We start from the raw sequence: 27,627 nt of genomic DNA, 5'->3' as shown, positions 1-27,627 counted from the left end.
TGATTTATGCAATTTGAAAGGTATTTTTAGTGTAGTAAATACACTAAAAATACTTTAATTAAACCACACTATTCAGCATTGCATTTTTAAGTAGTAGTTGTAATTTATGTTTATTTATTTATGCAAGTATAGTTTTTAAAAGTGATCAAAATTCAGATGAATTTAACAAATTTCATCGTTGTATTTGGCATATCTCATGCTAGATTTTGTGGATTCATTCATATCTAGGAAAATGCGTTGCACTTGAATTTATTGTTCTTTTGCATTTGTATAGGAATGGCCTACATCATTCATAGGAATCCAATGGCCTCTGTTAGAGCTACATGATATTCCTATTGATAAGAAACTTGCATACACCAAGATAATATTGAGTAATGTATTTGTATTTTCAAGATGTGAGATAAAAGTCATTAAAAAAACACATGCAAAGGTTAGTAATATAACTGAATATATAGGAGATTTTAAGTGGACACTAAATCAAGGTGAAAGGTTTTTAAATGTAAAACACACAATTTATTGTGGGTCTAAAAAGAACAAAACAAAAAATTGCTAGTGCAGGAGCATTACACATAAATGTATTCCTTAAATTTGTTGCCACATAAAATTAATGTAATGTTAAAATCAGAAAAATTTTAATGTAATATTAGCTATTGATATGGGAAATTAGGAAAATGTAAGCATGTTGTTATGGTTTTATTGTTTCTAAAATGTAAAAGGAAAACCAAATTGCAAACATTCATATAATGTAAAGCTGGCTTTCCAGGTTTTAGAACTGAAAAGCCTGCTTTACATTACTTCCTATTTAAAACTTATTTAAAGAAAGAACATGAAATCTTTGGGATTTCACGTCTACTGTATACAGAACAATATTGTTTTTTTAATCTTTCTAGTTTTAATTGACTGAGTACATAGTTTTCATATTTACACCTGTCTTAAAAGCTGTAAATAGTAAGCTACTTGTTTGTATCTACAGGTTTTGTTAGTACACCTTTTGGCCTACTATGGAGCATGTCTATAGATTGAAAACACAAATAGGCCATGTCTCTCTGGTGTATACTATTCCGGACCGGGCACATGACTTCGATTTGGTGATATTCCTAAAGTTGTCCAATTACTTTACCTCCTACTAAACTCCTTTCTGATATTTACTAAAGTGCAGTGCTATTCTTTCCTGGAAGCGTGGCTAACCAGAACCATTCAGATGACAGAGATCAAAAACATTATATTTAATTTTTAATTCAATATTAGTTTATTTGGTCATCTTGAGAATTTGTTAAATAATAATAATTTATAAAAGTATTTATATTATTACAGGAAAATCAGGAAAACTTCCTTTTACAAAAGCAACAATAGAGAATTTCAGAGAATTAAATTGTTGTTACATGCATATAAATATCTATTAAATTTTCCTAAATACAACAGTACTGTATTAAGAAAAAACTGCTACTTTTACCTGTTTCATTGACCTTGATTCCAAATAGCACAGCTTAGAACAGAAAATTAAGTTTTAAATCCTATTATTATTGTATGACAATGGATATGAATCTGCGTTTAATGTAATTTAAATAATAATATATCATTCATGAGGTAGTACCATTTATAACAAATGATTTGATTCTTATAATTAATATCTTGTATTGTGCATTTCTTATGATAAATTGTCTGTTTGAATCTACTGAAAGATAACAAATTTAATATTGTTAAATCAGGGCTTCTTAAACTGTGGTTCATGACCCAAAAGGGAGTCATGTAACTGAGGGTGGGGTTCACAAAAAATTTGACATCATTTGACTAAAATTTGACAGTAAAACTTTGTATTACATATTTATGTGAAGTGATTTCAACATTCATGGTTATATTAATAAAATCAAAACATTGGCTGAGTGAAAATGTTGAAGATGCCATGCACCCCACAGTATCAAATATTCAGTCAATATTTGATTCTTTATGGAAAAATAAACAACTGAAATCTCATTATTATAGAAATTTGACTTTGTATTGAATAAATGGTAAAATAATATATATATATTTATTTATTTATTTATTTATATCAAAGAATTATTGTATGATTTATTATCAGTAAGTGATTTTATTTGTACTTATTTTATATACCTATATATGAGGAGACTTGTGTAAAATTTTCCTGGGTAAAGGGAGGTTTGAATAGAAAATGTTTAAGAAGTTCAGAGTTAAATTATAAGTGAACCGCTCTCTGAATTGTAGGTTATTGTCATTTAAATTGTCATAATCATGACTTATTTTAAAGGTTATAAGCAACGGTTGGTGAAGGATACCTCAACCCAGTAACTACAAAATAAAATATTGTCCTAAATTTTTGCTAAAATGAATGATATATGTGTTTTTCCTACTTGAATTGCTTTGTATAATTGCAAAGGAAATTCTATATATTTTTATTTATTGAATGTGATTGTTTTGTGGGTAAAATAATATAAATTTCATGTAGTCAGTGAGTCATAATATCGGTTATAAATACAAAAAATAATATGGAATTTATTTATACATGAAATTTTCTGCAAATCATTTCTCTTATAGATGACAGTGATGATAAGTAGTAATGAAAACATACATTATTGAAATAATGTAGATGTAAGAGGGGAAATTATAAATTCCTGATAATAAAATTGTTTTTCTTTATGATGTGTGTTAATGAAATGAATATTAAGCAATTCCGGTGTGAGTCGTCTTGGATTTATTAAAATATTTTTATATTCTTGGCATTCAAGAATATAATTTATGATAATTTTATGTTGTTGTTGTTGTTTGTATTATCATTATGTTGTGTTTGGCATTGTTGATCATGTTATATAATTAAATATAACTTGTGCACAGGGTGAGATAGCTGGTGTTACTAGGATCAACTGGACTATTTGGTCCGCTTCTCAGACAGGGAAGACCCTCTGAATTTAGTTGATTGATGATAAGAGCCAATATCGTAACATGCTAATGCTGTGATGTGTAGATATACCCTTGTAGACAAGGGTCTGCAAGGCTTGACAAAACAAAAAAAAATAGACAAGTTGGCTTGACAGATATACTGGAGTTTTTGATTTATTTCCATTGACATAGTCAATGTATATATATACAAGACAGAAACTATTGCGAGATTGACAAGTTTTCAATACCCTAGTAAAACCAATTCGTGTCTCCCTCACTTCTCTCATTTAAGGGGGTTCACGACACACAGTGAACACTATGAACAACAAAGTTTGCATGACAAGCAAAAATAAACCAAAACTACTCACAACAATTTTTCTACCCCTACAAACATTGAGAAGGAATACTAATCTGTGCAGTCGAATCTTCCACTGTTCTTCTCTTCTTTCTATACATTGTTTCTGAGTTGAGGTATCCTTGGTTAGATGGAATTGGGTTACAGTTCCTTCAGCCTTATTTCAGTCCTTAGTATTCTCACACTCAATGCCTCGATTTTGTATCCTTCACACAACAAACGGGACCCAGGAAAAACCAAAGAAAAAGGGGCTTACAAAACGTGGACATGACCTTTTATAAGATACAAAGCGGATATCCTCCTCACGTGACCATCACTGGCCAATCTGGTTACCAACATGCGGCGGATGGTGAAAAGGTGGTACTGCGAATGAAAATGAAGGGGGTCGGAGAAAACTGAAACAACTAAACAAAAAATAAAAATAGTCGCAAAGCATTACAGATGTTACTAGTAACCTCAAATGTCATGTCTTGGGTTTAGTCAACCATCTTAAGCTTATTTTTTGCATGGAAAGTGAGGTAATATGATATATCTGTTCTAACATATTTTTATCATTTTAGACAGTGCTTAGTGATATTATTTAAGGTTTTTGGAATGAATCTCTATATGACAACTTACATTGGATATAATATAAGCATTATTAAGTTGTATTCAGATAGGTTGTTCTTCTCATGATATGTTAAATTTGGACGATCAAAGAAGGTGTTACAATAATGCCTTCTTTGATTGGTAAGACATAACATAACAAAGTAGTCTGTCCAAATGCAGCTTTAAATGGGCACTTTGGAATTTGTCATTACGCTTGATTCTACTATACTTTTTCAAATACTTTTTGTAGATTATTTGTGTAATTAAGCATTTTAATATTTTTAGAATAATTAATTGTTAATTTAAAACCAACAGTATAGTTATTGGTCATTTAGAGTTTAAACTTCTACAATCTCTTTTTACAGGAAGGAAAACACAAAAATAATGTGTAACTATTATTTATATTGTATTTTATAAACATGTTATATTATGTGATCACAGTGGCCAAACTGTTGCTCTTTTAGACCCTTACTGCAACTTGGTATATTCTATTAACATATGGTATATGTAGTATTTTTGTAAGTTTGCTGACTGTTATGTAGTGTAATGTCTATACGGTTTATAGTCATAACTTATAACTTAAAGACTGGCTACTATAATAAATAGTATTATAATGCTGTCTGTACAGCAAATTCAATTCAGCATTGAACAAATGAAGCCCTGCACACTGCACATAATTTATAGTACACAAGTCATGTGTGGATCTTTTGTATTATAGTGGCTGATGTGTGCCAAAGTTAACTTTAAACAGGCAACTGAAGGCTAATGGCAGGGATGGGCAACCTGCAGCCCGCATTAGTATATTGTGCGGCCTGCATCGCACAAAATATTACAAAACAATATAACTGTCTATAAAACAAAAATGTAAAATACTAACATCTACTCGTCTGTAATCATACTAAATACCAAGAACCCGCTTCGTATATATATTCAATGCAGTTAGAGACGGCCCTTGGGTTGATTCATTTTTGCGTTTTTAAGGGGTGCTACAATTGTTTACAAATTCACGTGTACTTTCGTAGACTGTCCCTACATGCTTGACCCTTTTTCAAGACTAAATGAAGGTCAAGGGAGTAATGTGCATTCGTAAACAATTTTATTACCCCTTAAAGACACAAAAATAAACTCTAATTGCAAGGTATCTGGTAATTTAACCCGACTTCACTTGATACTTCATATTGAGCTGTAAAGTTTTGCCAACGCTTTGTATCATTGCATTTAATTTTTTTGGTATTTTCTACATTTTTACTATTAATCTACTGTGGTTTATCCGAATTATAGAAAAAGGTATGTTAAATATTTGAAATTTTACAGAAATAGAATTTTTAATGTGGAATTTCGAATTTTAAATATCCAAGTTAGAATTTCTGTTTAATAATAAATGTTATTCTTAATTTCCAAAATTGAAATTAAAAATGTTTGAACTAGAGAATTATTAATATTTTAAGAACAATTCAGACTTAGAACTAGACAGTAATAAATACAAAACCCACATATGAAAACGTTTCAACTTTGCATTATTTTCAATGCTAAAACTGACCTTGAGGTTCACACGTGGTTTTGTACAATAAAAGCTCGATATAATGGATGGTTGCTGATGTCGGTCTGGCCAAAAGTAAAAGAAAATTATTTAAAAAAAAAAAACTTATTCTTTGTAACGGACTCCTGCTACTTTGGATTATTTTTTAGTCCTCGCAGACCATGGTTATTATGGACTTTTTAGTCGCCATTTAGTCAAGTCATTGTTTTACAGTCACTTCTCAAGTTATGATCACCTTGTCCGAAGTTGCGGAACCGAACCATGTCGTAAGTCGAGAAGTGACTAGTTATTTCACTATAGTCATAGTTTTATTCATTTTATTTGACAAAAGTAAACACAAAATTAATATAAAGTTCATTTTAATCATTTTTTCAGTGTAGATTTTTGCCTTACATTCAGTTTTGCTTTCGTTTTCTGATTGACTTGTTTTTGGACTGCAATTTGAAAAATTTGCAGATCTATAAATTCCCACTGTCGTTTGTCTGTCTGTCTGTCTGTCTTTCCTTAATCTAGGGGCAGGAGACCCCAATTAACTACAGTAGAGCATCGATTATCCAACCTCCGATTAACCGACCGCGTTCTAGTTGGCAAATTCAAATGTCCGCTAGTGATGTGGCGCTACAATATTTGGTTACGTCTTAGCTACTTTAATATTATTTTTGTTAAATTTTTGCATGTTTTAGCCGGCAGCACTGGCTTGACCATGAAAAGGAGGCTAGTATTTAAACCAGGCCTAATACACTATACTAATAATATATTTTTTCATACTTTTCGGTTATTCGACTTTTCAGTTATCCGACCAACCCCAGTCCCCAGTTAAGTCGGATAATCGATGCTATACTGTATTTACGAACTTCCAGTTCAAAACCCAAGTCACGTTATTTCAATTCAAAAATTTCCCCTGAAAGGACTTAGATAAATGACCGGCACGACTCTATTGCTAGGAAAAGTATGCTGTACGGGGGAAAGTCACTACTAATTTGAGGTGGAGAACATATATCTTAAAAATTAGATTAATTAAAAATGTGATTAAAAATTGCAGCCCAGCATTGTTCAGTTTTGGTTTCATCTCGCCATGAATGATGCATCGTGGATTTGTTTGTAAAGCAGAGACATGGATCATAAAAGAAGACGATAAGCTTTAGATTTAATACGAAAAATAGATATATTTCATTAGATTTAAGATGGAAAATATCAAGATGAAGTTGGTAAAGAAATGTCTCGGAATAAATAGACAACTTAAGACATTTCGATAGCGAGAGATAAACAACAGACTTTTCTTAAATATGACAGTTCTACTAAAACTAAAAAGTCTCTTACTTTGTCTGATATAATTTAGGCTGCGTAATAGGGTAAAATTTTAAATTAAGAAAAGTACAGCAGTAGTAGCCATTTTTACTCTTCGTTTTTTCGTTTTAATCTAACAATAATTTTTTTTTTATGTAGACAATTTTGGTACAGGTGGTAATTAGTCTAAAGTTGAAAATCAATTTAATCAAGATCTCGTTCGAACGTGATTCTACTATATTATAATATACTGTTTGATATAACGGACGAGTCTGTAGTAACGAGTAATCGCGATAAAATGGACTTTCATTGTGATGAACCAATATCTTCAATTCCATAGTAGTTTGTTACATCGAGCTTTTACTGTATTTATTAGTGCATTATTTTATTCATTTTATTTATCCTCAATTTATAGATGTCAACAAGAAAGAAAAGAAAAATTGAAGATGAAAATCGAATTTACAATGAGTCGTGGAAATATGATTACTTTTTCACTCATTATGAAAAAAATCTCGTTTGTTTTAATTTGTTCGGAAAGTATTGCAGTTTTTAAGGAATATATCGTTAAAAGGTCACTAAACATTTCAATAAATACGACCAGTTTACTGGAGACTTAAGAAAACAGAAAGTGGAAAAACTGATGAAAGCCGTAACCTCCCAGCAAGCATTCTTAATGAAAACAAATAATGAATCTGAATCCGTTACAAAAGCCGGTTATGAAATTTGTAATCTATTGGCAAAAACTCTTCATCGTTATTCTGATGGAAAGTTTATAAAGCAATGTATTGAAAAAGCAGTTGAAATTATGTTTCCCGATCAGAAGATTTTTGCTAATATTAGTTTATTTCGACGAACGGTTGCGAGAAGAATCGATGAAATGGCAGATAATGTTGACGAATCATTAAAAGAACAAGTCAAAGCCTTTGAATATTTTTCCATTTGTTTGGATGAATCCACCGACATAACAGGTACGATTCAACTTGCAATTTTCATAGGAGGCGTTGATTCAGAATTAAACATTACTGAAGAATTTTTAGATTTAGTTGGGCTAAAAGGAAATACTACAGGAGAAATTATGTACGGGGCTTTTGAAAAAACCTTAGAAAAAAATGAACTCTCACTATTAAAACTGAGTGGAATTACAACTGATGGTGCCCAGTCTTTCGGAGGAGAGTGACGCGGTTTAATTGGCATTCTCTCAAATAAATTAGCACAAAATGAAAATCCAAATGGTTTATTTATTTGCCATTGTGTTTTGCACGTGGAGAAATTGTACGCTAAGAAAATTAACATGGAACATGTTACAGATATAGTAGTATTTACAGTGAACTTTCTGAGAGGTCGTGCATTGAACCATCGTCAGTTTAAAGAATTTTTGTCCGATATTGATGCCTGAAAATAATGATGTCATTTATTTTACTGACGTCAGATGGTTAAACAAATCTTCAGTTTTACAAAGATTTTACAATCTCTTACCAGAAATAAAATTATTTATGGAAATGAAAGGGAAACCTGTTAAAGAACTTTCAGACTGCGAATGGCTGACAGATCTTGCGTGTTTTGTCGATATTACAATGCATTTGTCAGAATTAAATATAAAAATGCAAGGAAAAAATCTTATCATATCTGAATTTATAACATTTATAAAAGCATTTATATCCAAGCTCAAAATATGGAGTATGCAATTGCGTAACAAAAATTGTCACTTTTTCCCCACTTTATTACAACGCACCGAACCTAAAAATTATTTAAAATTTGCAGAGAAAGTCAAAGAACAAGAATTTAAAAATAGATTCGAAAAATTTCTTAGCCAAGAAAACGAAATACAGATAATTACGGCACCTTTTTCAGTAAACATAGAAAACGTACCAAATGAACTTCAATTGGAGTTAATAGACTTGCAAAGTAATTTAGATTTGAAAGATACTTTTAAAGAAAAAAATTTGGTAGATTTTTATAAAACTTTTATCAAAGAAAATCAATTTCCTAACTTAAGAAAGTATGGGGCAAAAATTCTGTCCTTATTTTGTACAACTTACGTATGCGAACAGTTTTTTTCCGCAACGAATTTAGTAAAAAGTAAAACAAGAAATCGGCTAACAGACTCTCATCTAAAAAATAATTTAAAATTAGCGACGACAAATATTCAGCCAAATATATCTGATATATTACATTCGCATCAATTCCAGCAGTCACATTAAGTACAGTATACCTATGTTAATTTATGAATAAATATTTGTGATTTACTAGTATTTTTTCCTTTTTTTTTCTTATGTGCGGCCCGCGTCAATTTGGAAGTTTCAAATGTGGCCCTTAGAAAAAGGTTGCCCATCCCTGGCTAATGGTATGTTTACTATGAAATGCATCACAAACCTTATACTAATAAGTAATGAAAAAGAGCGACGTAGGTAAACAGAGAAAAAATTAACTTGAAATAAATCTATTTTCTCTGTTTTTTAGATAACCTTTCTTATGTATGTATCTAAATGTATTATTCTTAACCTAATACAACTGTGATACTTATTGTAAAATAGTGATAACTATAGTATTTTAAGTAGGCCTATATAATATATGTAACCATTTTAATAGCAGATGCAGTTTTTGCATGTTTCTATTAGGTGAAGAGTGGCTCCTATCAGGACAAGATTTGGCTTTCCCTGTTACATATCAAGGAGTTAATGCTTGATATATAAATTGCAAAATATGCACTTAAATATTAATATTTTGTTTATCTATATGATATTGTATAGTTCAGTTTATTGAACTAAGATAGAAGTAATAAAGACAGTTAATAACTTAGATAAACATTACTAATTCTAAATTCCATGCCTATTTTCGGCATTTTTATATTTACACACGCAATTCTGTTCTCTTTTAACTGATAGTTTCAATCTGAAATTGCTAAAACTCAAAATAAATTATTATTATATATAAATATAAGTTATCAGGTAACGTTAGGTTTTTCCATATATAAAGCTATGTAAAATTGCCTTTAAAAGTTTCTCTAGTATCGTGTTTTTGTGAATAACAGTAGAAATTTTGGACCAAAAAAAAAATTACTTAATTTGTACATAATTTGAAGATGCAACATTTAAAAGTAACTTGAACCTGTCTTAATGTCATAGGATTATAAATACTAATAGTCAACATTTCTTTGTAGTGAGGGTGATCAAACTTTGATGCATTAGGAGACATACTGCATATTAAAAATATGTGAGAGTCACATTCTGTATTGCAATAGTATGTAACTATAATAGTAATATATAACTTATATACTGTATATATTAGGAGTATAGTCTGACATAGAGAAGGTGCAATAAGGGTCTAGAAGAACTGCATGTAGCTTGCGAGTCACAGTTTGCTTTATACACTCCTCATTCTTTTTTTGGCCTATGGTGAAATTGGTTTTGTTTAACTTAATGTTGTGGTTTTCAAGAATCTATCAACAATGTTAAGTGAGGATATTGCTGTATTTGTTTGTGTTGTGGTTGACCTTTATTATAAGTTCAGGTTTAATACAGCAGGATAATGATTATTTAGCATTAGTTTGTTTATCCAGTTGTATTAAAGTCACTTTACCAGCTTTTATAACTTACTAAAGTATGAAAAATATGCTTTTGTGGTATCATGCCACTGGATTCATGTTGAAAATCACACTGTCATCTAAGGGAAACAAGTAAATATATACAATCTATATTTAATATTTTTTGTTTGGTATGGTTTTATGTACAACAGTCTATAATCAGTGTCAGGTTGTTTGAGACCCTTCTGATAAATATAAAAGTAAGGATTGAAAAGCAGAGTATATTTCCTCATTCAAAACAGTATAAATTTCAATACTTATTGAGAGAGAACTTTTTTGCCTCGGGACATTTTAACACATGGGAGGACCTGGCATTTTCACGGGGCCTTGGGCTTTAAGGTGGCATCAAAATAACATTAATACAGTAGAGCATCGATTATCCAAAACAATTTGGGACTGGGGTTGTTCGGATAATCGATTATATAGGAAAAAAAATATTAACCTATCCCATGTTGAAATTCGTTCAAATCCTGGCACGTCCTTTAGTACTCTTTCATGGTCATGCCAGTGGTGCCAGCTAAAACATGCACACCAACAAAAATAATATTGGAGTAGCCGAAGACAGCCAAATATTGCAGCGCCACAGCACTAGCGGAAATCTAAGTTTGCCGACTGGAACGCTTTCGGTTAACCGATGTTTTAGTTGATGGATATTCGGATAATTGATGCTCTACTGTATAATAATACATTGCCATAATGAATTTACAACAAAAAGATTTTATTGTTTCTTTGTTGAATGCTGACACAAAGTTAATGTAAGATATGAACATGACATATTATTTATTTGAAGAGCCAAGGGCAAAGTTCATAAATTTATTAATAACAAAAACTTCCTAAACTTAAACTTTTTTTTAGCAGTATTTGAAAGTTTTCACTAAGGTTTTATTGTGAAGAAGTGTTGACCAGCTCATTTATTTTTTTGTATTCTAAGGACATAGTATCTCACAAATTAGCTTGTTATGGAGTTTTAACTAATAGAGCATTTAGAGCGTTCACTTGTCGGTTATGGACAGAAAGAAGAAATCATATACATATATATAGTAATGTCTGTGACACTCCTTGTATCTAATAAACTACTGTATAGGGTAGATGTACCAGTTTTGGCCAGTGTAGTATCAGTTCTGGTCAGAAAACAAATTTAACTTAAAAATATAATCACAAATGAAACAAACTTTTATTGTTAACTGTTCACACAGTTAACAATAAAAGTTTGTTTCATTGGACAGATTTGAATATGTGGTGATTATATTTTTAAGTTAAATTTGTTTTCTGGCCAGAACTGGTACACTGGCCAAAACTGGTACATCTACCCTAGATCTTTCTGTACTGTCTATCTCCTCTCCCTCCTTCTTCCCCTGTTCTTTCCCTTACCCTCTTTTCTGCTGGCTAAACACTTCGTGTATGGCCGATATCTTTCATGTATGTATGTATGTATGTATGTATGTATAGATCTTTACTATTTATATATTTTTACATAGCATATGAATTAGTATTCTGGCTTTCACTCTTACTTTTTATTAAATGGATATTGGATTGATAAAACCACTAAAACCTGGAAATTTGTTGTGAGTTCTCACCCAGCCACTTTCTGTTTTATACATGTAACTTAACTAAATAGGGTCCAGTTCCCCTAGAAAGCTCTCTCAGGAGATCACTCCTTGACAGATGGATTACATGTTGGGTTGCCTTTTTCCATTGTCCAGTTCAAAAGAAAAATGTACACTTAAATAGAAACCATAAAAACAGTTCATATTTGCAACTAATCCAGCTGTAGTGATTACATTCCCATAATTCCCTGTCTAAGTTTCCAGGCTTCTCTCTATCAGCCTTACTGCCTCCGGTGGAAAAATGAGCATATGTAGTTATAGAAGTTGTGTATGTTGAACCAGATGGGACCTTGCAAATTATTTTCCAGTTCATTTACATCATAAATTTTTAATAAATGGGCAGTAACATAAAAGTTTTAATGACAGTTATAGAGCACCATTTTCTGCATTTGAATAAATACAATTTGTGCTGCATAATTTGCAGCTTTAAATTTACAAGAAGTAAGTGATTTTTCCTTTTACGAGTCTTTTTTAGACTAATTAAATGAGACTCTTAACTTTGTTATTGGAACTTTTATGTTACCTTCACTTATTAAAAAGTAATGACCTTGAAAATGTTATCATCAAGGTGCATTAATTGAGAATGTGACTGCTCAAAGAGAAGAGCTGCTCATTACATGCAATATTTGTCCCAAATTCCGTTTAAATATTCTGTTCTTTGTTGGCCTCTTCATCTTCTTCTTGTCCTCTTTCTAATATTAGATTAACTAATCTGTGAAAAATTCCTTTTGGCACACATCCAGCAAAATTGAAAGTAAAAGCCAGAAAATTCAGTGCTGTAACTTTATATACAAGATATAACATTACTATCATTAAATAAAGTATTATGAAATTTTAATTATCATAATATCTTATATCAACAAACTTTATATTAAAAGTATGAAACTCAAAAGATTTACTTTTCAATATATTCAGGTTTAAGAAAATGTCTTCGAGTACCGAAGAACGAAGAGAAAATGGTTCCGCTGCTTCTGGTGGAGATCAGAATTCAGGAGGTAATCAAGAAGGGAATTTTGAGTGCAATATTTGTCTAGATACAGCAAAGGATGCAGTCGTCAGCCTGTGTGGGCACCTCTTCTGGTAGGAGTTTTATTGTGTTAAGAATTATGATGATAATAGTGTCAAAATATTTTTTCCTCTAAATTATAACTCAACAACACAATATATCCTAATGTGATATTAGATTTATTGATTATTGTGTTTTATTTAAATTACTTTCTGGAGAAATTTAGATTTACTTCGACAACTTATATATAATGTACGTACTGGATAACCATAATATGAATAAAACACACCTTTAACAATCCATCAAATAAATTATTTTAGTAACATAAAAACATTTTTGACTGTTTTTTAACAATCTTCTTCAGTTAACATAAAATAGAATGTAAATATGAAAATAAGAATTCCGAAATAAAAATAAATAACGGAAAATGTAGTTGTGGTCGATAAAATAATATAAATTAGGCTGAAAATGTTACTTAACACGTTAACTGCCACCTGTAATATGATATTTTCCATCTTTTCAGGCCACAATGAGAAAATTTGATATTTAATATTTTATTATGATATAAATAGAAGGGTCATTATATAACAGTCGGTAGAGTGAAGATTAAAAAAATATATCAACGATGACTGGCCATCGTATGGCCTGAAACCGGAGACTATAAGACCATGTAATATTTAATATTAATTACTTTATATGTAACAAAAGAGAATAATTAAACTAGTTTTCGATATTTTTTCCTTTTTTTAACAATTCACTATTAAAAAAACACTATTAGATATAAAATAGCTTTTTATTTAAAAAAAAACTACGACAGCCGGCCGTCGGACCACTTCGTGAGGCCACACGATGGCCGGCAGTCAGAAACGAACTTCATAGACGTCCGCGAGAGGCCACCACTAGGATGTAAAACAACGTCTTACGAAGCCAGGATAATTTAACCTTGAGTGAAACTACATTGGTTATAGCGACGACGGGCGGTTGGATGGCTCTGTACGGCCCTAATTAGTACGACCGCCAGCGTGTCGGATGGCAGTTAACGTGTTAATAAAATAAAATTAAATTAAAATGAACAATGTCTCTTAATAACATATATTCTCGATTAAACCATATCTAATGTGTCCACATTCCTATGGTTGATGCAACCAGTTCTCTTGCAAGCTTTAAAGATCTGTAATTTTTCAAGATGTTTCATTGTGTGTAAATTTGTTGTTGGTTTAATTATTGCCGCTTGATCCCAATGGATTCGAATGTCTTGTTGTCTTGCATAAGCTGACAGTGTGGTGATGTTGAGGTTTTTATTAATCATATATTTGTGATACTTGATTTGTTGCTGCAAGTTGCGCCTTGTTGCGCCCATATAGACAAGTTCAGAATCAAAATGTTGGTCGTGTAATGGTATAGAGTAGATTCCTGTGGATGAGTTCTGGTCATATCGTTTCTTACCGTTTCTTAAGAGCTTGAAAACAGTAGGATTTTGCCGATATACTACTTGGAAATTATTAGTCTTGGCTGCCTTTTTATGTATTTGCCTTAAAAATGGGATGTAATTTAAAACTATCCTTTGTTTTTGGTCCATCGTGATATGCTGTTGTTTTGTTGTTTGGAAGGTTGTGATTAGTTTCTTTATGATTTCAGTTTGTTATCCCTGTTGTTCTGCAATCCTTAGAATGTAATTTAGCTCCGTTATTGTGTGTTTTATGCTTGTACAATGCGTATACGCTCTTCTTATCCAGGACCTGAAGGCTGCTAACTTGATGTGATGTAAATCAAACAATTTATGCAATATTAAAGTGGGTTGAAAACGTGGTTTTCTGTATACACTGGTCCAGCTTTCTCCCTGTCTGCAAGTGATGAAATATCCAAAAAATTTACATTATTTTAACTCTCCTTGTCTACTCGTAGTAATAAACTGTAAGGGTTATTAGTGATTGTCTCCAAAAATTGTTGTAAGTTATTTATTTTCCGTTATTTATTTTTATTTCGGAATTATTATTTTCATATTTATGTTCTATTTTAGTGTACTATTTTATGTTAACTGAAGATGATCATTAAAAAATGGTCAAAAACGTATTTATGTTACTAAAATAATTTATTTGCTGGATTGTTTAAGGTGCATTTTATTCACATCTTCCAATTCAAACAGACTAAACTTAGACATATTTTGACTTACTTAGACATACAATATTTTATTTATTGCACTTGGACAAAAAGCATTTCTAAGTGCTGAGATAGAATTTATTGGCTATTTGCTACAAAGAATAAGACTGACTGTACTATTATTTAATTCAAATATGCACTTTATTAGTGTAATTATGAACTTGTCAGTTATTTACAATCCTCTTCTACTGTTGTCAATAATGTTTTCACCAATTTAAGGTTTGTTCCAATGTTTATTCTTACTTTGAAACCAATTTATTGTAAGCGACATAATGTGAGGAGGTCAAAATTAAGTATAAATTGTTGAATTGATGTAACTAGAATGGAAACATTAGTTGCAGTATGATATCAAGAGTTTTGTTACGGCTACTTTACGTTAGGGTTTCTCATTTCTCTTTTGCTTGTCCCAGGGATTTTGGGAAAAAAGTGAACTGTTTTCCAGGATCCTGGGAAATCCTGGGATATAATTAATTATTTTTAAAATATAAAAAATATCTTGAAATCGATTGATATAATTATTTTTCATTTTTAAAAAGTAATTTAATATGTTCTTTTCTTAGTTTCTTAGTAGTTTAATACGTTCTTAATATTCTTTTATCAATAATACTTTGTTTCCAATTCTTTTGCTGCTCATACACCATCATACCATCTTCAAATCATCTCCACATTTCATAATTGGTCTAATACACATTTGATTAAATGCTTTCCCTATTTTTCTCTAAACTGTTTTAGCACCATTGTATCCAAATGAATCAACCTTACTTTTGTCAGATCAAATAATATGATTCCAAAACAAACTGGATTCTTGAGATGCTTTTCAGCTCTTGAAAGTAATTGCTTGTTTTGTTTACTTATCTATGCACTTGTCATAAACTATAGTACTACTGCTAAAACCTTTAAAACTGTAGTGTATTGCATAAACAAGTTCTTTGTTTCTTTCTCAGGATAGAAAGAAACAAATTTCAATTAAAAAGTAAGAATGAATACTGGAATGTCTTCTGGAACAAGTTGATTTCAAATATTAACATTTTAATTGTAGTAGTACTATTGCTTATCCATACTCATCCAAGCAACTCTAGCATAATAACCACATGCAATGACAGAGTTTCTAATATCATTAGACCACTGAGACCTTTTTAGAACCATGTCAGTTATGTAAAATTGTAAGTTAACTTTCAACAAAGTTGCTTCTTCCCTTCTCTATGCAATTATTTGCATTGTTACACTTTATGGGAAATAAAAATGAAAAAGTAGGTACCATTCCGATAATATTTTGGTGACTGTTCATCAATATCTTGATTTATGAATATTGGGAAATTGTTATTCAGATACACTGTGATATTTTAAATCGGATATCAGTATATCATATGAATTAACTAATAAATTATAACTAAGAGAAAGACATGAGTTGCTACATGTGTGTTTTAATTAAATGCTATTTATCATGTTGATCTCATTGCTTTTTATAAGTCGGTAAAGCTGTTAGTGTGACTAGGCAATGAGCAAAGAGGAAACTGAAAAAAAATCATAAAAACTACATGTGTAGTTTTGCTGATCTCTAGACTGACTTTGGCATAATCCAGTAAGTAATGCTCATGGTCTCTGACTCACTGACCAAGGTTTGTATTTCCCTTTTTATTTTATATATAAAGTGACAAGGAAAAACAAACCTGAGTCAGAGACAGCAGATGTTACTTGCCAGCAGTGTTGAAATGGCTTCAAGGTCATCTGATAAACTACACATGTATTTTGATGTATTTTACACTCTTTTTTGAGTTTTCTTATGTATTGCCTATTCACATGAATGGGCTTTACCCAGTTATAAAGAGCATCAAGAGCAACTTGATAAATAGCATTTTATTAAAAAGTGTATGTAGCAACTTGTAGTCTTTCCTTGCAAATCAACATAATTGTGTTATGAAAGAACACTACTTCCTTGAGTCTTTTCTTCAATTTTATTGATGAAACTAATCCTTAGTAAAATAAAGCTGATTAATAGTCAAGATTTTCATTTCAAAATTCTTCTTAGTGTTTTGCAATTGAGTATTATTATGATAGATCTTTAAATAAAATAAACTATGCATCCTTTAAGAACATCAAGTTTAATAATAATTCTTATCCATCAGCCATAGTTTTGCCTTATGTTATCAGTCGCATAACAATGAGAATTTCCTGGACATGAAATTAAATAGTATCTATATCATACTTACAATGTTTCAGTATAAATACAGCTTATATTGTTGTTGCTTCTGGATTCTTAGGTCAAAAACAAAGAGAATGCACAGATGTCGGTAAGAGAGATGACACACTATTTTTCAAATCTTTACTAGGTTTTCAAGCCCCACCATTTAATAATATGCATCTGGAATGACAAAGAGCATTAACCATTCCAATTTTAATTTTTTATTTTGATGGTGGGAATGGGATTCTTCTCCTAGTTTGAAAGTTTCATTGAGTATTCGTGTCTACCTTTGACATCATAATTGTCTCTTTATTCCTTATTTTAATTACATTTAACACTATATCTTACATTTGTTCCATTCCAGTTTCTATCAATACTTCTGATGTTCTATGTTGTTGAAGCATGACGAGGACCTGTTAATTAAGTTAAAAACAGTGACAATTAAAGTATTGTTTTGCTGTTAATGCTGTAAATTTTCCTTACATTTAATGTATTATTAAATGTCATGAGTACTGAGTAAGACATTTTTGTGGTCTTTAAAGCTTGTAGTGGCAGTCAAGTTTTTTCCTTTCAATGTTGCTGGCACAGTTTTTCTTTCAACTTACTTCATAAAAAACATCTTCACAATTCTTTAATTTTCAGAATAACAGTTTCAAGATGAATATATAAAAATCAATTTGAGAAACCATTTACCTAAACAATAAATGCAACATTAAATATATACTAAATACGTGCTTATAGATTACAGGTTCGGGCAGTTTTCTGTGCAGAAGAAAACATGACTGCATTTCTATCATCTAAACACACTCCATAGTTCTTTGCTTAGGTATGTTTACCTGTTCCTCAACAAATATATGCAAAGGAGAGGTAATTTATAGCATATATTTAATTAATACATATTTAATGTATTTTGTTATATTTATTGTCTGCTTAAATAGTTTTTCAAACTACTTTATGTTTAACTTCAGACATTTTAAAATTTGTTATTTTGAGAATTAAAGAATCCCAAAGATGGTCTAAAAAATAGCTGAAAACATTAGACTCAAAAATTAATTATACTGTTATATTTTTGCAATTTTCTTTGTTTTTTCTTACAGCAACACATTTAACATTCGAATGGTAATTGTGTAATGCACAATTTTTTAGTACATTACAGAATTATTATATTTTATAATTTGGGAACTCAAAAGACATGTTTGTTTTGTGTTATTGTCGATACACAACTTCATCATTTTTCATTTGCAGCATCATTCAGGGTCTCTGTCTTTTTACAGAGTCGCCTTATAAGTTCTGTACATCTTTCTCTTAGTGACCATGTTGTTGTTTCCCATTGAGTTTGCAAGAAGGCACCATTTGTGGCTATCTCACTACAGATTTTTCATGTATGATATATCACGAATGTAAAATACCAATATTTATCAATATACATTATAATATGTTATTGACAAGATCTAGACCGGGCCTGGCCAACCCAAATTGTTTCGCGGGCCACTTTGATCACGTGTAACATTATGATGGGCCACAATTTAGGCAAACATGCTTTTAAAATAGTAAAACAAATACAAGATGAATAAGATTTTATTGTTATACCAAGAGTTCGTACTCACACTTGCTCATTATAACAATGACATATGCAAATTTTCATTTATTGAACTGTTTTGGTATACACATAATGGGAAACAAAAGTTTTAATAGATATATAATATCGCTTAGCGGGCCACACAATTTAACGTAATGGGCCTCTGCGGCCCGTGGGTTGGTCAGGCCCGATCTAGACAGTACATTTGTCATAAAATCTTTGTACGTTTACTCAGATTGAAAGTTTATTAAAAAATATAATCAGAAGAAGTGGAAAGAACAAATCTCTGGAATGAATAATTTATGTATAATAAATAAACTCAATCTCATTTCAGTATAAGTAAACAAAATGGCTTCTTAAACCATTTATTAAGTTTTATTTGGTCAAATATAAGACTATCCCAGCTTACAAAAGTACATTTGATGGAATAGAATGATGTATGACAAATTATTCATATTCCTTTCCTTATCATTAAAGAAGAAAGTATTCTATAATTTTCAGTTTTTATAATTGTCATATAAGGACAAGTCTTAATTAAAGTAGAACAATATGATAGAAAAAACCAAGTTTTATGTATCCGTTCCATCCAGAGAGCAGTTTATTGCCTTTCTAAGAAATGTCTTGCATTCAGTTCTGTTTAAGTGAAATAATGAGTAGAATAGACAAGGACCAAATCACCATCCTTGAATTAAAGATTGCTTAATAATGTGATATTTTTTTTCCTGTATATAGGTCAATATATGGAATTAACTTCACTTGAAATAAATCACAATGTACAAATTTACTGCTTTGTCTATCACTGTGTCATTTAAATCTGGTTGTAAGAACGTTATTGAGAATAAAATTGAACATACAGTAAATTTAATTATTAAGAATTAAAATGAATTTAAAAATAGAGGGAAAAAAAGAGATAAACAAGGATTTTTTCGACTACTTTATAGCAGGATACTGTTTAAAAATACTAAGTTTTTTAAACAGTATCCTAAGTTTAAAAATATAAGTTTTATTGTACTGATGTTACTGATGTTAATTTAAAATTAAGTGTCAAAATGAGTTTCGAGTTTGTTAATTTCTGATAATTATTTTCTTTGTTTTTTAGTTGGCCGTGTTTACATCAGTGGCTGGAAACTAGGCCCACTAGACAGGTTTGTCCAGTATGCAAGGCTGCTATTAATAAAGAAAAAGTTATACCTTTGTATGGAAGGGGAGGGGCTAAACAAGATCCAAGGTATTGTTCATACAAGTTCATGGCATTAACTGTTTTTTTGTTTTCAAACATATACATGCAAATAGTTATTTTTACACTTTAACAGGAAATATAATTCAGCGGTTTTTAAAACAGTAATTAAGGCTACCAGGTGTATCAGTTAATAATGCAGATTTTTTTAATCAAAGAAAACATGATAATTTCAAAAGAATCATCAAAAGTACTTTATTCAAAGTAATGTCCATTGCTAGCTATACATTTCCCCCATCTTTCAGGTAATTTGTGCATATTATCCCAATAAAACTTTTTTTGTTTTGAAGCAAACCATTCAGAGACCCATTTTTCCATTTCTTTTTATGTTTTGAAGTACTGCTCAGATAGTGCATGTGCCATCGATCAGAACAAGTGGAAATCAGAAGGAGCAAAGTCTGGTGAGTACAGCGGGTCAGTTAATACTTTCCAGGCAAGATCTTTTAATGTGTCTTTAACTGGTTTTCAAGTGTGTGATGGTGAATTATCATAAAGCAAAATTACTTTGCCATATATTTTGGCCTATTTTGATCGTTTTACAATCAAAGCATGGTTAAAATTGATTATTTGTTATTAGTAACAATCAGTATTAATGGTTTCACCTGGTTTTAGAAGTTCATAATACACCACATCTTCCTGATCCCACCAAATGCAAAGCATTGTCTTCTTTCTGAAGCAATTTAGTCTTGCAGTCAATTTTGATGGTTGACCTGGATCAACCCATGATTTTGTGTGTTTAGAATTTTCAAAATAAATCCACTTCTCATCACCAGTCACAATTTGATGCTAGAAAAACTGTCATTCATGTCAATGAAGTAACATTTTACTGATGACTTTTTGATTTTCCATTTGTCTTTTGTTCAGTTGATGTGGCACCCATTTTTCTTCTGTTAAAATCTTTTTATTTATTGTAAATGATCGGAAATTGTTTGCTGAGCAACGTTTAATCTTTCTGCAAGTTGATTTTGAGTTTGACACGCATCTTCATCCAATAATGCTTGTAACCGTTGGTCTTCAAACTTTTTTTAGTTGACATGGATGTTCTTTGTCTTTCACATCAAAATCATCACATTTAAAACATTTAAACCAACGTTCACAAGTATCTTTAGATGAAGCATGTTTACCATATACTTCCTGAAGTATATGATAACTTTCAGCAGCACTTCTTCAAAATAAAGTAATGAATTAAAACTTCCCACAAATGCTCTTTTTTGAGACAAAATTTGACATATTTAAGCATAAAAATATCTGATGATAACACCTTCACAAAATTTAACGTATAAAGTTTTAAAGTTTGTTGTCAATTCAACAAAATGACATACACATCAAATCGGATGTATGTCAATAAATCTGTAATGCCATCTATTGAACAAAATCTGCATTATTAATCGGTACACTGGTATACTATAACCTTGAAAATCATCTTCAAGATTCCATCCAATTCTCTGTATGTGCCTTCTATGTTAACTACATTATAAAAATTATTATATCTTCAGTACATTTGGAATGAATTGAGAATAGTGATTTGTATATTCACAGTTCATTCCTATTTTGATATTCCTTCAAAGGATTAGCTTTAGAATGGCATATTTTGTCTATTAAGTAGAAATCAATTTTAAAAAGATGGACTGTTTCAATTTTCTTAAAAATGATCTTTAAAAAGCGTAAAAAGTACCGTATTTTACGGACTATAAGACGCACTTTTTTCTTCGAAAAATTGCCTCCAAAATTCAGGAGCGTCTTATAGTCCGTAGCGTCTTATAGTCCATAAAATACGATAATTGCTTGGAGCTCTTTGTAGAGATATCTACTTAAAGAGAAACAAATCCAAACTGGAAAAATGTAGATATAAATCACCTCAGCAACCTTCATTTTATTCCAGTAATATCTTAAAAACGGCTATTGCTTTCAAACAGCAATAGAATAGCAATAGCACATGAGTACTTAATAAAACTTATAGAACGATTAGCACAGAATTGTATATACAACAAGATACCACCCCAAGGCAGAAAACATACCTCAGCTAAGTTTAAGAACATAGCGATGGAATATGACAAGAAGCTGAAACCAATATACAAAGAAATTACATGCAATGGAAGCATACAAAAGGGGCAGTACTATACATCAAATGCTGTGAAATGATAAGGATATCATAGATAGCACTAGAGCTCCTGGAGTTTATAGCATACCAGTAAAAAATGAAAGATTAGACAGGGATTTAATTTACATTGAAGCCAGATCTCTTAGAAGCAAGATTATAGAACAAAATATGATATTGGAAAAGAAAAACAAACAACAGTGCTATCCATATATGCCTCGGAGCCAGGAATCAAAGGTAAATTAGAGCAAGCAGCACTGATTATAGTGTTTTATTAGAGAAAAAACGAAATTTTTAGAGATGTTAAAAATATATAAGACATTCTCGAAAGAGAGAGCACATTAACATATGAGATGCAGATTCATTATCATATGCTTGGAAAGCTTTTTACAATAACCCCAACAAAAGATTATTATAACAGCTCAATTAATCGATAACATATTAATATAAAATTAAATAAAATAATTACATTTTACAACTAATGTAAGTTAAATTTTGTAAATTGCAAAAAAATTTGAAGTTTGAATTCAAATCGAATGTAAAATGCAAAAGAATGAACATTTTAAATGGAACACATAACCTGACCTGAAGCAGGACAGTCAAGCTGTTTGAAAATGTTCATTGTTTCCAAGATATTACTGGAATAAAACAAATGTCTCTGAGGTGATTTGTAGAGCATATTTGGCAAATTGGTATATGTGCCATTTTGAGTATATGGTTTTGATTTTCAGAAAAATATCATATTTTAAAATTGTTCCACTGTTCCCTTGACGAGTCTATTGCTGATGTTTTCTAATAAATTTTGTGAGTTAAGAAAGTGAAGAAATTTATTCCAATTATAAGTGTACCAAGTTGGTATCACTATTTCATTGGTATAAGAGTTTGATGAGTAATGTGTGAACAGGCAGTGGGTTCATGCATAGAAGAATGTTTCTCAACTCTTTTTATACCCAAAATTTGTTAGAAAACATATCTAACATGCATGTTAAAGGGACAACCATGCAAATTTTGCCTTGGTGGCAGATTTTTTTTCTAAGTAAAATTTTATCCCAAAAATCAAAACCATATACAGTGGAACCTCGCTTAATGAACAAATGAAATTTTTTAAAAAGTGACTCACTTAACAAGCATCGTTTCGCATAACAAGTGACGAGGAGAGGGGAAGTCCTGGATTGTGCGCATGCTTCATCATGCTAATATCTGTGATTTTTTTTTTTTTTTTTCTACAAATCAAATTCGCGTTCCAGGTTGTTTCATTCCGTGCTAGAAGAAAAGATGATAATAAATCACGCTCCTTAACAATGTATATTGTATAATTTTTTGAATAAACGTTATACAAGAGTAAATACAATATTTTATGTATAAGATAATCTCACATACAGGACGAGATGTGACTTTAAAGATCGAAATAAGAAAATTAGATTTATTAATACAATTCTAATTTTATTTCGGTTAATTACAAATAAATTATCATCAAATGCACATATTAAGGCAAACAACCATGTTTTCTTGATGCTATCACCTTTTGTTTACTTGGACTTGCCCTCCGAAGCTTCGTTACAATTCTCCTCTTTTTCATTCTTACTCCACAAAGCATCGTCCTCTGATCTGTTGAATTTAAAATGCAGTATTTCCCGAATGACTGCTGTCAGCTTTTGAAGATTGCTTTTTCCATGCAACTGATACTCATGTAGCAAAACCAAAAGATTATAATGCATGTGACAGGAAAAAGTTTATTTTTAATGATTCAGAATGTACAAATATTCATTAAAAATACCAATTTAACAAATATGAAATAACTGCATTTATAATCACTGCTAAGTGACCAGCTATTTTTGTATCATCTCTTTATAAGCAACATTCACCTTGACCTCGATAGCACTCTGCTATAATGGCGGCACAAACGATACATGGTTCACAAAAATTATTGCAAAAACACAAAGGGTCCTTTGCCCACATGTATAGGATGACCTAGGTTTTGAAGCAGTGAAAAATGAATAAAAACGTTGCTTTATACGCAAGTAAATACAGTATTTGAGTATTTTTTCGGCATAGAATGCATTATCATATTTTACATTAATTTCTTTGGGGAAAATTGTTTCGCATTACGGTCACATTATAAATTTGGTCACAATTCGCTCAATAATTTTTTTCTACCAAGAAGTCCAAACATCCATTCTTTAATGGACCCATGTACTGTATCAGAATACACATAATCGTTAAAACAGTAACAAAACTTTAAATTTTTAACAACAATTTATTTTATATTTTTATTTGGAATTTTGACACACAAAGTATGATTTGATCAAGAAAAGTTACATGTTTGCTTCTTACTGATTAATTTATTATTATTAACCAATCTCTTGCAGAGCAATCGATAACCTAAAGTAAATAAAATAAAATTAATGGTTTATTTTTTTTTTCTTCCTATTATCATGTAGTGAAACTGTACCAGTTATTGCCAATTTGAAACTTTTAAAATAAGCTACTTAAACAGGCAAAATTGTTTAGACACACCATCTACCGTTACAGAATTACCATATATTTCTGCAGATAGGACGAGGTATAATTTTTGTCAAAGTTTTATAGTTTTAGCATTTATCTACAACCCCAAAACTATCAACAGCCAATGAATTTAGTTTAGATCAGCGATCATCATCTGGATAATAATACTGTACAGCATATACGGAATTATATCCTATTAGTAATTATTTTGAATACACAAATTTTATTTTCTTGCATCTGGTAGCACTGCCTTGCAATTGTTGCAAACATTTCCACTGATTCGGGCATTTGGGTAATGACCTTGACTATTCACAAAACGTTGTATGGGCTATTCCATTTTGTGGACATACCCTACTCTCTACTAGTAAATACAGTAGAGCGTCGATAACTGGAACCAATTGGGGACTGGAGTCGTTCCAAGTAGTGATTTGTTCCAATTTCCGACTATGTACGAAAAAATATATTAACCTGTCCGATGTTCAAATTTTTCTCCGTTGCGTGTCGCTTCGTGTTGAATTTTCATTAATTTTAAGCCTAACGAAAATTTTTATAATAATCATCGAGGCTATCGTATCATTAAAAATTATTTCTGCATTTTGTACAAACAAAATAAATATATTAAAGAATATAAAAAACATGAAAATTATACTTTAGAAGTAAATTTAGTATCAAAAACATTCGATTCAGCACGACACAGTCCGACTGAAAATCGTTCCACTTTCCGGCCATTTCAATTACAGACGTTCCAATTAACGACGCTCTACTGTAATTACGGTTTGTCCGTTTTTTAAATTTATATAAATTTCAGTCTGTCCTATAAGACAACCCCAGATTTGGAGGCCTTTTTTATGATTCCATTATCGTCTTATCTGTGAAAATATATGACAAGTTACAAACACAGAATGAGAATTTTTCTAAAAAGGAGTCACTAAGGCTTTTTCTTAGTTTCTTTTTGAACTAGATTACAATATATTAGTTATCAATTAGCTTTGAAATACTAAGCTGTGTTCAGACAGGCTCTTATGTTACATTATATCACATCTGGCCAATGAAAGGAATTACAAATAACTCCTCCTTTGATTGGCCAAATTTAACGTAACATACAATGAGCCTGTCCAAACACTGCCTTACAGTTGAGAATAAGTTGATCAAATTTGTATGATATTTTATAAGAAAATTCTCTTAAGGAATTTAACTCGGCATTTAATCTGTATAGAAAGTTAACCGTAGTCTTGTCTACATGAAATATATCAATGCTCGTGGCACCGACTACAAAAATAGAACCCAAATCCTTCTGGCTATTTTGGCACATGTGAATATCTTTAAACCATAAAAGGACTTGAAAAACAACATAAAAGTTATCCGGAAGAAAAGACTGGAAAGGGAAGGCACGAGTGCAGCGATACTTAAGCTGGCAATGACATCTTACCATTATGGTGGCACCATAGCCAGGTCTCGGGAGAGAAATAAGTGCTTTGCAGTACAAACATTCGTGGCTTTGACATACCAAGATAATGTTTGTTTTGTACTGTGTCATTCATCACCACTTTGACACAAGCAATGGAATGTGATGCGACTAAATAAATCTCTCATATGCTTTCTATAATGCTGCCGACATCGGGTCACGAACTGCCAGGCACGTTAAGTATCGAAAATGCCGTAAAATTCTGATTGAACCAGCAAAGAAGTTACAAAGCAACATAAAGTTGTCCACGACCAAAGATGGGAAAGGGAAGTCGAATAAATGAAGTATGGCTTCGTGCACATAAAAGTTACAAAATGATAAAGGGTGTCAATTATAGATTCAGAAAATTCAAATTGAACAAAGCTCTTTACAAAAACCTAATCTTGTTTTTAACAAATACAAATAAAAAAAGTAATGTTGACATTACCAAACAGTTAAAGTAGAGGTTAAGTGTTACTAACGAGAGATCCAGATGTTCAGGTCTCCGAGAAACTTGGTGAGCACACAACTCTAAACAGAAACAACTCCTTACCTAAATAATAGGACCCACTTTTCAAGTGTTTCCAAAAAATGGGCCTCTGAGAATTGAGTGTTTACAGAAGTGAACTGTCTTATAAGCTAATGGAGATAGCTGAGTGGATAAGACACTAGGAATTGAGCTTACAAGACGTAGGTTTTGAACCTTTGCAATTTAAATTTTTGTCTGTAACAAAATAGTGCTAATTATTTTACTGTATTATGTAATAATTATTATTGCTACTCACATTTAAAGCTTATAAAACGAGATTAAAAACATGACGTTATTTGCTGTTTAATGACATCAATGAGTTCAATCTACAGAGACTTTGTTTAAAAAAAACATGACATAATACAAGACATTTTTTTAAACAGGAAATGATAAGATTTAAATGTGAGAAATAATAATGGTAGTAATAATGCTAATGATATGGTAAATAGAATAATTTTGTTACACATCAAAAAAAATTTTTAATTGAAAAGGTTCAAACCTACTGTTGTAGGTCCAATGGCTAGAGGCTTATCCACTCAACTATCACCATTACAAATAGAAGTGAAAACTTAGACTTCTAAGCTAAACACTCAAGTGGGTCCTATTATTTGGACAAGGAGCTGTTTGTGTTTAGGGCTATGCTCACGAAGTTTTATTCGGATCACTGACATGAACGTCTAACCCTCTGCTTGTAGATATGAATCACATTTTAAGCGATGTACTGTACACTACACCCTATAACTCAAAATGCATACTGCCACACACTTTCTGAAATTCTCTTACAGTTAAATTATGGGGATAATTTCTCAGTAATCTGAAATGTGTTGCAAAATGGTCTGACTGTGCAATACTAGCATTGACTATACATATGTTTCTGTAGTCTAATCCATTCCAATAACAAAAACATTTTCCTAAATAAAAGCTAATTGAAAATAAAATCTATTTTCAGAGATAAACTTCCGCCGAGACCTCCCGGACAGAGGACAGAGCCGGAAAATAATGCCGGAGTAAGTATTTTGTGAATGAAAAGAA

The 27,627-nt window shown here is 31.0% G+C and overlaps 2 protein-coding genes across 3 annotated transcripts in view; both read left to right on the top strand.

The window, feature by feature from the left end:
* The window catches only part of LOC136990663 (E3 ubiquitin-protein ligase RNF185-like), a 32,838-nt gene that overhangs the window by 3,730 nt on the left and 1,481 nt on the right, over window positions 1-27,627 (top strand). For both annotated transcript variants that reach the window (XR_010883093.1, XM_067289051.1), the window contains exons 2-4: window positions 12,771-12,935; window positions 19,882-20,010; window positions 27,545-27,602. Coding sequence is in view for 1 of the 2 variants with exons in the window: in XM_067289051.1 (XP_067145152.1) it covers window positions 12,781-12,935; window positions 19,882-20,010; window positions 27,545-27,602 (342 nt within the window). In the remaining variant the exon portion in view is untranslated. The remainder of the gene's footprint in view (window positions 1-12,770; window positions 12,936-19,881; window positions 20,011-27,544; window positions 27,603-27,627) is intronic.
* LOC136990640 (general transcription factor II-I repeat domain-containing protein 2A-like) lies at window positions 7,306-7,842 on the top strand. Its single transcript, XM_067289030.1, has one exon. The coding sequence runs from the start codon at window positions 7,306-7,308 to the stop codon at window positions 7,840-7,842; it is 537 nt and encodes a 178-aa protein (XP_067145131.1).

Source organism: Centruroides vittatus, unplaced genomic scaffold, assembly GCF_030686945.1.
Source record: "Centruroides vittatus isolate TY-2023 unplaced genomic scaffold, ASM3068694v2 scaffold_996, whole genome shotgun sequence".
NCBI lineage: Eukaryota > Metazoa > Arthropoda > Arachnida > Scorpiones > Buthidae > Centruroides > Centruroides vittatus.
Note: the sequence above shows the minus strand (reverse complement) of the source record. Positions and strands in the feature narration are given on the sequence as shown.